This window comes from Salmo trutta, chromosome 3, assembly GCF_901001165.1.
Source record: "Salmo trutta chromosome 3, fSalTru1.1, whole genome shotgun sequence".
Lineage (NCBI taxonomy): Eukaryota > Metazoa > Chordata > Actinopteri > Salmoniformes > Salmonidae > Salmo > Salmo trutta.
This window is the reverse complement of record NC_042959.1, coordinates 27,627,933-27,639,411: the sequence shown is the minus strand read 5'-3', so window position 1 is coordinate 27,639,411 and position 11,479 is coordinate 27,627,933. Positions and strand designations below refer to the sequence as shown.

General features: G+C 42.6%; 2 protein-coding genes across 2 annotated transcripts in view; one reads left to right on the top strand and one right to left on the bottom strand.

The window, feature by feature from the left end:
- Positions 1-1,149: 1,149 nt before the first annotated feature.
- nipsnap3a (nipsnap homolog 3A (C. elegans)) lies at positions 1,150-6,015 on the top strand. The gene is made up of 6 exons (XM_029728471.1): positions 1,150-1,351; positions 3,394-3,601; positions 3,861-4,022; positions 4,798-4,947; positions 5,071-5,157; positions 5,280-6,015. Exons 1-6 carry the CDS (start codon positions 1,277-1,279, stop codon positions 5,354-5,356), a joined length of 759 nt encoding a protein of 252 aa, XP_029584331.1. The 5' UTR covers positions 1,150-1,276; the 3' UTR covers positions 5,357-6,015.
- An 87-nt stretch (positions 6,016-6,102) lies between these two features.
- The window catches only part of LOC115171529 (ATP-binding cassette sub-family A member 1), a 43,644-nt gene continuing 38,267 nt past the window's right edge, over positions 6,103-11,479 (bottom strand). The window contains exons 28-37 of the mRNA XM_029728460.1: positions 11,277-11,454; positions 10,884-11,144; positions 10,602-10,725; positions 10,204-10,517; positions 9,981-10,087; positions 9,607-9,883; positions 8,911-9,014; positions 8,450-8,542; positions 7,796-8,039; positions 6,103-7,602 (exon numbers count right to left, since the gene is read on the bottom strand). Coding sequence (XP_029584320.1) covers positions 7,447-7,602; positions 7,796-8,039; positions 8,450-8,542; positions 8,911-9,014; positions 9,607-9,883; positions 9,981-10,087; positions 10,204-10,517; positions 10,602-10,725; positions 10,884-11,144; positions 11,277-11,454 — 1,858 coding nt within the window. The 3' untranslated portion in view covers positions 6,103-7,446. The remainder of the gene's footprint in view (positions 7,603-7,795; positions 8,040-8,449; positions 8,543-8,910; positions 9,015-9,606; positions 9,884-9,980; positions 10,088-10,203; positions 10,518-10,601; positions 10,726-10,883; positions 11,145-11,276; positions 11,455-11,479) is intronic.

Here is an 11,479-nt window from a genome sequence, read left to right as displayed (position 1 = left end):
TTCAGCTAGTGTATGTGCGCGATTGACTGGATGAACCTCACGTCAGTTATGTGCATTGAGTGCCTTTCAGACAGTAGACACGACCCCTCTGTTACCTTGCCAACTAAGGAACTGGCAGTGGATCAAACCATTGTGAGGCAAAGGGTGGGGGGGTCGCAATCTTTTGAAACTTAAAAACGCGCTATTAAGTGTCTATAATCAGCACAATTGCTTTCATTGCATATTATTAATATTATTTAAGTTACATAGTTATGTTTCAGTGATATATTGGGGGGGACAAATCATATTTTTCCCAGGATGGGGGGGGTCGTGTCCCCCCCGTCCCCCCCGGGATTTCCGCCCCTGACTATATATTCCCCTTTCCCTAAATCCTAAAATTAGTGACAGGGAGCACGAACATTTGAGATGAATCAGACTGTAGAGGGGGTGGTCTTAATCTGGTTGGATTAAATATCCGGAATAGTCAATTATACTTTTCTTATTTTACTTTATTTACTATTATTCATAATATTTTAACTCACCCAGGTGTGGATATACATGCCATATTTCATTCTTACTATGTGTTACCAAATTACATCTTATCTTCTCCCTTAGACCGTCATTGAGATCGGAAAGGTAGCTCAAAGGAGTATTTTTTTCATGGATCTCTAAATTTGAGCTTCTCTCGCTTTCCGTAGTCTACAACTGCACAATGCCGAAGATGATCTATTATTTTGACAAGATAGCCGAGTGACCGCTCTAACGATGGAAATACATGTCCACAATTGAGTGTAGCAAGTGAGATCAGGTGGGACCATTCTAGCCAATGAGAGGGCAGATACGCGTGTGAACAACAGGCATAACTGAGTTGTTTTTCTCAAAGTCGCCGCGGAAAGCCACGTGCATCCATTTATATCAGTACATTAACATATGTGTAACAGACTAAACACTACGAAACCTCTATTCGATCAAATTAGCCTCACTTAAATTCGACACTCTCTCATGGACTTCCATATAAAAAAGGACAGAGTAAATACTTTCGCCTCTTCGGACAACTAAAAAACAGTTTACTGAACCAGAGATTTGTATATAATGACGATATGCTCATGTCTCCGCCCAACAAAGGCAGGCGATGGAGTGTAGGTTCAAAAGAAACCCATATAAATTCATTATTTTGTACAGATTTGGACGAGAGTGAAACGTCTCGCTCCGCCATCCTCTCTGACTAAACTCGCAAAGTGCTTGCTCTTGGTTACTTTTTGTAACACTAGTGTTATTATAAAAACTTCCAAGCGAAATGTTTACAGTAAGAAATTCATTTCGCAGATTGTCAAGGCTTATAGAAAATATTTGTTTGAAAAATGGTGACGTGGTAAGTTTGGACTATTATAATTTGGTCTATTTTGACAGTGCGATGAGGGCAAATTCCAATGCAAATTGATTGTTCACATTGTTGTTTTAAAAGTTCACGTGTGTAGCTTAACAGTCATCAGGTTTGACAAAAGTCAATGTGAGTTTCAGTTTTCATTTATATGCAAACGCTTTTTGCAATATCTGCGTGGTATTGCGAAATCTTGGGAGTTAGTAGAGATTTGCCCTCGGTGTATGTAGCCCAACCGGTCGGCAGATGGCACTATTATTCAGTTCACGTCGTTTGACAAATAATTGCCTTAACTTCATTAAGTCATTCCATGAGAAAATGTCATGCATTTTACATGTTTTATTTACCATGGACCTATAGGATACAGTGTGTGACTTGTTTTTTTATTTACCATATCTAACTTTGCATAATAAGGTAACATTGTCTTAGATTTTCGAAGCAAGAGTACGAGTAACGTTATGCAATTTAATTCATGCACACTGTAGACATTTTAGACTGGCTTGCTAGGGAGAAGTCAAACTCCACTGTACGACAGACCTTTGGACCAAACTGAATGAAAGGTTGGGTATCAAACTGATTCCAAAACGCCCAAGGCCCGGTTTTCCAAAAGCATTTTAAGGCTATGTTCAATCTCCGAGCTGTTTCCCAAAACCATCGTTATTAACGTTGCACTTGAAAACGCTCGTAGTCTAACTTTTGCCTCAGACCACTCGTAGAACAGCTAAGTGCTTCGTATATGCTTTTTTGCCCTCCCGCGTCACTTTAGGCCTATAGGCTACACAGAATATCTCCGCTAAATATTGGGTTTATCAGTCTGTGACCGCAGATAACTTCAGAACAAAGTTGACTACAAATACAAAGTTACCAATGTCTTTGCAATTGATACAAACAAGCGAAAATATGCTTGAAATGAAAACCGAGACGACTGCATTAAAATATAACCAGTAGGCCTATTTCAATCATATTGAAATACATTCCATGTTCAATCAATTTAGTTATATTTTGCTACAGGATACTGTCTGTAATTTGTCTCAATATATTTTATGACGTGTAGCCTAACTGTGCGCAATGACGTGTCAAATCAGTGATTTAGTGCATTTTGATTGGGTAAGTATTTAAGACGCCTCAATATTTGTAGCCGTAAAGCGGTAATATTTCTCTAGACGCTGATCCGTCGTCAGTATTGTGAAATAATTCAAATGTAAAAGTTCTATTTGCATTCAGAAAGCTGAACCGAGAACAGCGCTCCCTTTCTTTCGATCATATCAGTATGGACACACGCTCCAACGATGTATTTGCGTGGTGTTTTGGGAAACGTGTATCTAGGAACGATGCATCAATAAAACATCGGTTAGCCTAAATTCCATCGCTATCGGGAAACCGGACCAGAATAGTTTTGCTCATAGGAGTAGGCAATTAGTTTAACGTGATAAATAGCGGAAAGACAACACCAAAGGTTTGACTAAAACCCACATTTAAGTCATGACACTGAATAAAGTATCCAGCTGGGTCCCTCAAGCAAAAAAAACATCAAATGAAGAGATAAATTAGAATACATATAGTATCGTATTAGAATTTCATGCTGTCAGTAATGGGCAATTAATTCCATGTTAACGGAATTATGCTGAGACTCCCAATGTCTTTAAAATCTAAATAAACAAACATTGATTTCAAAGTTTAACAAGCCATACTATACACAACGACTACCTTCAACAGTTTACACAGTACATTAAAAAAAACCTGCAGATTCAAAGTTTGTTAACAGAATTTTTGTAAAATCTTCTGTTTTATTGTTACCAAACGTTGGATATGCACATTTCTTCCTGTAAATGTGTTTTTGTAAAATGTTCAGTGGAAATTGTTAAAAGTAGTTCCTGTGCAAACAGTTCTATGGTTTATTAAACTTTGAAATCAATCGTTTTTGTTCGGGTATGCATTATAAATCTGTCTCAGCAAAATTCGCTTACAATGGAATTCATGTCAAATCCACATTGACCACAAGGTGTCAGCGGTGACTACTTCTCTCCTGTCAGCCTCTAGCCTGTATTTCCACTGGGCCCCAGCAGCAACATGGGACCTTCTATGAATTCCGTACCTACAGAATCCTTCCAGAGAAGAACGCTGCCTTCCTCAAGCTGACAAATGAGAAGATCCACCTGCGTACTGCTCACTCCGAGCTCCTGGGCTACTGGAGTGTGGAGTATGGAGGCTTGAACCAGGTCTTCCACATCTGGAAGTATGGTGAGGAGGAGGCAGAGAGCAAGCTGGGTCTTTGAGGCCAATTCCATGTGTAATTCAGTCAACTCAGGAAATACTGTACATTGAAATTGTATATAGGAAAGGATATTCACCTACAATAAGCAAGCACTCATGTTTGCATTTCTGAATCCTAAATTGACATTAAGGGAACCTGCATGAACTCAAGCCCAGAGAACAATGTAAAATAAGCCATATTATCGTCAGTATATCTCACTGTCTCTCCTGTTGTGTTGCTATCTAGACAGCTATGCTCAGCGGGCAGGTGTGCGCGCATCCTTGGCTCAGGACCCCAAATGGATTGAGGAGTACATCTCCAAGGCCATGCCCATGCTCATGTCTCAGGACAACGAGGTCACATATTTGGTGCCCTGGAGCAAGGTGGACAGGCCTCCCAAGGAAGGTGGTGAGTAGCTGAGTTAAATAATTACCCTCTCTTCTGACACTGTTTGAGTTTAGTTGTCCCGAGACAGAAAAACAGAACTTCTCCCTTCTTTGTTTGTGTGTATTTGTGCATTGACCTTTTGTGTTTATTTCATTGGACAACAATAATCTAGCACACATTTTGTAAACAACAGAACTGGTTTTTAGAGTAGTTATATTTATTCATATTCCTCGTAAGTACAGGACAGCACCTTGTGTTTTTAGCAGGAAATGAAATCAGCCCTGTTTACCCAAAAGAGGTGGTGGCAGGTAGCCTCACTTCTTAGCATGTTGGGCAAGTAACCGAAAGGTTGCTGGTTCGAATTCCCCGAGCTGACTAGGTAACTAATCTGTCAATGTGCCATTGATCAAGGCACTTACACTTAATTTGTGACTGTAAGTCGCTCTGGATAAGAGCGTCTGCTTGCTGATTGAAATGTAAATGAGTGATTTCCCCCACAGGGAGGAGTTACACACTGATGCACTTAAGCCTCATTTAAAAGGAGTTTTTGAAATGTACAGCGCATGACATTCATACAGATTTGGTAAACAAAACCACAGTGTTCCAATTAAGAAAAAGTTCCTTTCAACACAGATCTGTAGGGCTATGTTGCATCACCCTCGACAGTTGAATGCACTCAGTTAACTGCTCTGGAACAAACGTGTTCTGCCAAACCACTGAGCTAGATTTAAAGCGTTTGTCGAGGCTTGCGGTTGGTTTAAGAAATGATGACAGTTGGATATGTTGTGTGTTTCAGGGGTATATGAGTTGGCATCGTTCCAGATGAGGCCAGGGGGGCCAGCAGTGTGGGGGAAGGCTTTCCAGGCTGCAGTCAGTACCCACGCTGCCGGGGGGCACGCCCACCTGGTAGGGGTCTTTCACAGCGAGTTTGGACGGCTCAACAAAGGTACTGTACAATCGGGTCAATGATTATCAGGATGGAATGATCTAACACATGGGTAACAACACTATGATATAATATGAACGCAAGAGTGTGAGGCAGAATGGGATTTCTCCTTGTGTTTGCCAGTCAATGCCCTGTGGTGGTATGAGAGTCCGGACCAACGGGCAGCAGTACGCCACAAAGCCCATGGTGATGCCAGGGTGGTGGCAGCCGGTAAGCCCTTCAATTTATTCCCCTTTTAATCCAAGAAGAAAAGGGAATTTTGACAGCTCTATTCACGTTTTAGTTTCTATCCGCACTCTTCCAAATCTCTCTCACGCTCTCTGTCCCCACAGTGAGGGAGTGTGTGACCTATCTGGAGTCGCAGACGAACAAACTCATGTTCCCCTGCCCCTACTCTCCCCTCAAGTGATCTCACACTGAAACCCAGGATTAATGGGACTAAACCTCAACTGGATCTAATATGCATCTTACACTGTTTATAGACCTAAGTAGAGGTTATAAAATGCCACTGAGATTTCTTAAATCAACCAATGGTGATCATATCATCTAAATGTGATGACAGTAGCACTCAATGTATTACTTGTAATTCAGAATGTTGTACTGATATCAATATATGTCACTCAGGACCAAGTATAATTCGCACCTTGGCTCTAACAATGTTTATTTCATTCTACTGAGGACTGTTCAGTCTTTTAAATAGATGGCTCTTGTGAAATGCATTTCTATGTTGTAAAGAAGTGCTTGTTATGAAATGCCTCTGTCCTGAATCAAACAGTATTGTTAGTAATGGATTAGATTTATTATAATATATTCCATTTAGTAGACGTGTGCGACTCAGTTATGCGTGCATACGTTTTGCATATGGGTGGTCCTGGGAATCGAACCTACTACTCTGGCGTTACAAGTGCCATTCATACTATATTAATAGGTATGGATAATTGTGCCTTATTCATCGTGTACATACCACATGAATACTTGTCTGGACTAGAATGCGCTTTTCCGTAACCTTTGTCAATAAGAAGGCTAGGTGAAAATGTATGACCAATAAAGACATATTTCAAAATGAAACGTTCTGCTAAAATGTGGTTTTGGACAAGATTAAGTTTACAGCCATGTTGACACAAGATTAAGAGAATAGAAAACACTTGCCAGGACTGACGATTTTCTGTGTTTTATTGTGTAAATAAGTATTGTACTGGGCGAGTAACAGATATTCCCACAGCCTTTTTCAATACAATAAAAACATAAACAGCTATTAAATAAATAATTTTCTTGGTAGGATTTTCTTTTTGATCAAAAACAAAACAAACAATTGTATACATAGTCTGTGGAAATTCCAGTGCAAAAACAATATTCCAATTAACACCACAAATAAAGTGCTTGGAATGTTGAACTGCCCTCATTTCAGGAAAGCTTTGTTTCAAAATACTGAGTCCTTTTACCCGAATGACCACAAAATGAATTTCACAAAATGGCACTTGACTGCACCGGTCTCTGCAACGATACAGGACAAGCTCCCAGGTCACACGTTATGACAGGAGTTCAAAACTGACACGGCACGGTTGGCCCCTTAGAGTATCCATGACGATGTTACTCGATTTACTATTATCAACCCATGGAGGGAATGTTTCTGTTTTCACCTAGTGGTTAGGCGGTGAAAACACTGAAGTATCCATAACAGTTTGTCTGGCAGGGCACTGTGGTATGTTGCGTTGAGGTATTCATTGCAAATGTTGATAATGCGTCTTAACCCACAAACAAATCTTTTAGTTTTCTGTAAAAAAGCTATAAAATGTTTTTATATATTTTTTTTTACTTGTTATTTGCATAGTGTACGTTGAAAAGTGTACTTAGAACTCTCTGCAATTGGAGTGTTTCAAAATGGCTGAGTCCACTACATAGTAAGGTACTGAACTACAAGGAAGAACTTTCATAATTACAGTAATGCCACAATGTACTTAGCCAAACATAATTAAACAATTTCTTGTTTTATATATTCATTAATATATAAATAAAAAGGTACATCTTTCAAAATCAAACAAATTCAGATTCTACAGTTCAGCCCTTGGCCACAGAAATGATTGAGATTCTTCATGTAATTCTGGTCTTGGAGAACAAAAGAAACAGACCCTGAATTATTTTCCTATCATTGGTAGAAACCAGTTAATTGGAATTACACAAATGAACGCAGTTTCCTTAAAAATATACACTGCATAACGTCTGCTGAAGCACATGATAAAATTATGGCAGTTATTCCTAGTTTAATACTCTTTCTCCTTAATGACTATCGTGAAGGGCTCTCTGGGCCTCAACTCGCTTCAGCACGAGTGGGAAACTTTGCATTGACTTGCATTGAGCTTTCCAGCCGGGCCCTTCCGAGGGCAACACCTGGCTGAAGAATTAAAACAATAAAATACTACTGTAATAATACAAGGACATAAACTCAGTCCAACACTGTTTGCGGGTTCCAGGTTTGGGTGGAAGATGGTGTCTGTTCGCTCACACCAAGCTCTCCTTTAGCCTCTCCTCAGCTAGCTTATCTTCAGCCTGCCGCGAGCTGAGCGGGGTAATGTCCACCACCGCCTCTTTGCGCTTAACTGAATTGTCTTTTGAGTGGTAATCGTCACTCTGGTCCTTGGCAAAGTTCACAAACACCTGGTAGAGAAGAGAGAGTGTAAGCTATTATCACAGTACATTCCAATCCTCATTAGCGTACATGATGCTATGTCCAGTCTACTAATAAAAGAACATGCAGAAAGACAAACATGCATAGTGCTGCTGTAATCACACCTCAACAAAAACAACTCTTGACCACAAAGCCTTAAATCAGTGACGGATGGCGTCTTACCTGGTCCAGTGTGGTCTGCGACACAGAGTAGTCTTCTATCCGAAGCAGGTCCTTGTTCTTGGCCAGGATGCTGAAGATGTGTGCCAGGGAGGTGAGAGAGGAGGGCAGCTGGTACTGCAGCATGTTCCTGTGCTTCTCCTTCAGGGTGCTGCCCGGCAGCTCGCTCTCAATGAACTTCATCACCGGCGGCAGGTCAGGGTCCGCCCCCGCCACACGCAGGATGATGGTGTACCCGTCTCCGAACCTGGAGAGACAGAGGGAAGGAGAAAATGGGGGGGGGGGGGGGGGGGGGGGGGGCAAGGTGAAGAAATTATTATTTTATAAAAAATTTTGCTCACAAGAAAATATGATGAGCATTAAAAAGGCAAACAAAGAGATTTAAGGAGAGGTAAAAAAAAAAAACCCAGAGAGGCTTGTAAGGCACCTCCCCCTTTCAAATGATTACAAAACCATACAAAAAGTATTGTTAAGAATTATAAAGAAATGCATCTAGATTTACACCAAAAAATTCAAACATGAAAAAAATTGTAAAATGCTATATCTAAAATATATCAATACATCACTTGAGCAATTTACTGTATTTAAAGCCACAGAGCACACTTTGTAGGTATTGGCTTGTTTCATATGCATCAGTGAAAGGACTTGTCATCTTACCTGTTCTTTAGGTGCTGAACGCTCCCCAAGCAACGGAATCTGCCGTTGACCATGATGGCCATTCTGGTGCACAGGGCCTCACATTCCTCCATACTGAAGACACAAAATGGTAGACACAGACATTAGAAACAGTGTAAAGAAATTGATGAACTAGAAACCACATCCCTGCAAAGGTTTGTCTATGTCAACTAAGCTAAAACCTTGTCAAAGTAAAGTTAACACTCCAAAAGCTATTATTGTCATCCTGCACAGTAAGTGGGTAAGCAATACTTTGAATCATGTAAACTACGTAGTACAAGCCAATAGGCTACATTTGTGCTAATGAGGATTGCCGAACCGCAGCCTATACCGTACATAAGCTATGTTGCCAACCAATCAACAACAACAAGATCATGCATTTCAATGTATAGCAGTTAGCTCTTAGCCTAGCATGGCTGAGGTGTTAAGGTGTTTCTGGTTACCTATGCGAGGTGAGCACCACGGAGCGTCCCTCCTTGATGACGCTGTGAATGCAGTTCCATAAAGCCCTGCGCGCTTTGGGGTCCATCCCAGTAGTGGGCTCGTCCTGTCAAAGAGCACAGCCAGGTTAAGGTTGGCCCACAGGTTGAGCAGGAAACACACAGAGAAGACCAGCAGCAGGGGGGAGCAAGGCATTATGGCTCTTCTAGTGTTGCATTATGCTATTAGAAACTTGCTTTCTCTCTGGCTTTGTTTATGCCTTTTCTCTTTCGCTCTCACCATGTCTCTTACTCTGTCTCTTGAATTGTCTCACCACTCAGTTTCTGTTTCTCTCTCCCTTTATCCCACTCACAGCTGATGTGGCCAGCCCCTCTCTCCAGCCCAATAGGAGCAAAACATAAGCCTATGATTTTCCAGGAACCCTTTGAGAGCACTGTGGCATGAGTTTTAATCTAACCCTCATTACACAACCATCGCTGCTGCAATCCCCACCGAGAGAACAATTAAACACCAGTTATCTGATTTAGAGGAGGTTCCTTTGTTGATATGTCACTTCAAGGTCACCTCCAAACTGATGCAACCAGTCTGATCCCCTTGTGTTGGTTTTTACAGTTTATGTAGGTCTGTGTGTGTGTGTGTGTGTGTGTGTGTGTGTGTGTGTGTGTGTGTGTGTGTGTGTGTTGGGACATAGTACGTACCAGGAACACGACGGGTGGTCCTCCTATTAGGGCCATGGCCGTGGAGAGTTTCCTCATGTTTCCTCCGCTGTAGCTTCCTGCTGCCTTGTCCACATACTTTACTAGGCCCAGCTTACGGATGCCCCATTCAGCAACCTCGCACACTTCCTTCTCGGGCACTCCACGCAGGACGGCGTAGAACTCCAGGTGCTCTCTGCCTGTCAGCAGTTCGTTGATGGCATCAAACTGGGGACAGTAGCCCATGTTCTGGTGCACTTCGTCTATCTCCCGCAGTATACTACCAAAGCAAAATAAGTCAGTCTCACATTTAGACTACTGAAGCTCTCCACTGTAATACCTAGTATGAGCTCTCTGGCACAAAATGGCTGCCTTACCTTTTTCCAGCCAGGAAAGCTTCTCCACTGGTGACCATGGAGTCTCCTGTCAGCATTTTGAAGGTGGTGGTCTTTCCAGCTCCGTTCACACCCAGGAGGCCAAAGCACTGAGATAAAGAGAAAGGAAACAGAGGAAATATCCGTGTTCAAATATAAAGGAGATTGAAAGAGACTGCATGTTATTGCATCATGTATTTACTTGTTTTAAATAATCTGATCTTACCTCTCCAGGAGGGATGCCCACACACAGGCGGTCTACAACTGGCTTTTGCTTCCTCTTGTAGACTTTGGTGAGCTGTCGGAGCTCCAGGATGTCTCCGTGTCCCAGTCCGTTGACGATCCTCTGCCTCTCTCTGGCCACGTCCTCGTCCTCCTCACCCACCGGAGGGAGCTTGGTGTGCAGGTTAATGGGCTTGAGGCAGAAGCGGTACTGGAAAAGGACGGTGATGATGAAGAAGACCACTCCTTCCACGGCCATGGCAAACAGGTTCTTGCCCACCATGTCCCATTCCAGAGGGGATCGGAAGCGGTTCTCACCTGTGAACAGCAGGAGGAGTGGCTTTAGAGAAATGTTCAAGAGACACCTCGGCGCTGAATTACATGGGGAAATGCAGTTCTTACCAAATCTCTCCAGAGCGTCGGCCATGGCCTGGTTCTTCACCATGTCGATGAGACCTCGGCCAAGACAGAAGTGAGGGAAGATCAGCAAAACGTTCTTCAGGATGTTGTTGATACCCCCAATCTCCTGAAGAGGAGGAATATTTAACCCTTAATGTCACCAGATAAGTGGAACATCAACAAAATATCGTGTTAATTCTCTCTGTTGTCTAAAAAAACCAAAATGGCTTCCTTAGGCAAGGATGAGCACACCACATTATGCAGCCAATGTGTGGTGTCCCTTACGTTGTCTCCGAAGAGCTCCATGACGAAGGTGGAGATGCTGCCGTTGATGCCGATGAGGATGTTGACGGAGGTCAGCACCACGTAGGCCGTGCTGGGGATCTTAAAGAAGAAGGATGCCGGGTACATCAGGGGAGTGATAGACCAGCCATAGAGGAGCAGCAGCAGGGCCAGCACTGGCAGGTTGGTGGACGACACATAGGCCTTTTGTTGGAAGCAGACGAAGATGATGATGACGAGCGTCGCCGGGACGATGTAGTTACACTGCAAGACAAACGAGATGTCAAGGTTAGCAATCAATCAAACTAATTCTGTTCATGTAGCGCTTTACACTAGTAGAAAACAGCTGCTAAATGCTCAGAAGAAATACTCAAAATGGCCGCTAGGAGTTCTCACCATATCCCAGATGAAGTTGGCAGTCCAGTAAAGCAGGGGCTGCACGCCGCTGATGAACTGCATGTGCTTGGCCTTGCTCACTCTCTCCTGGATGAGGAAGACTACGAAGCTGGCTGGGACAAAGGACATGGCGAAGATCACGCAGATGGACACCAGGACGTCCACTGAGGTGGTCATCCTACGGGGGGGGGGGGGGTCAGTGA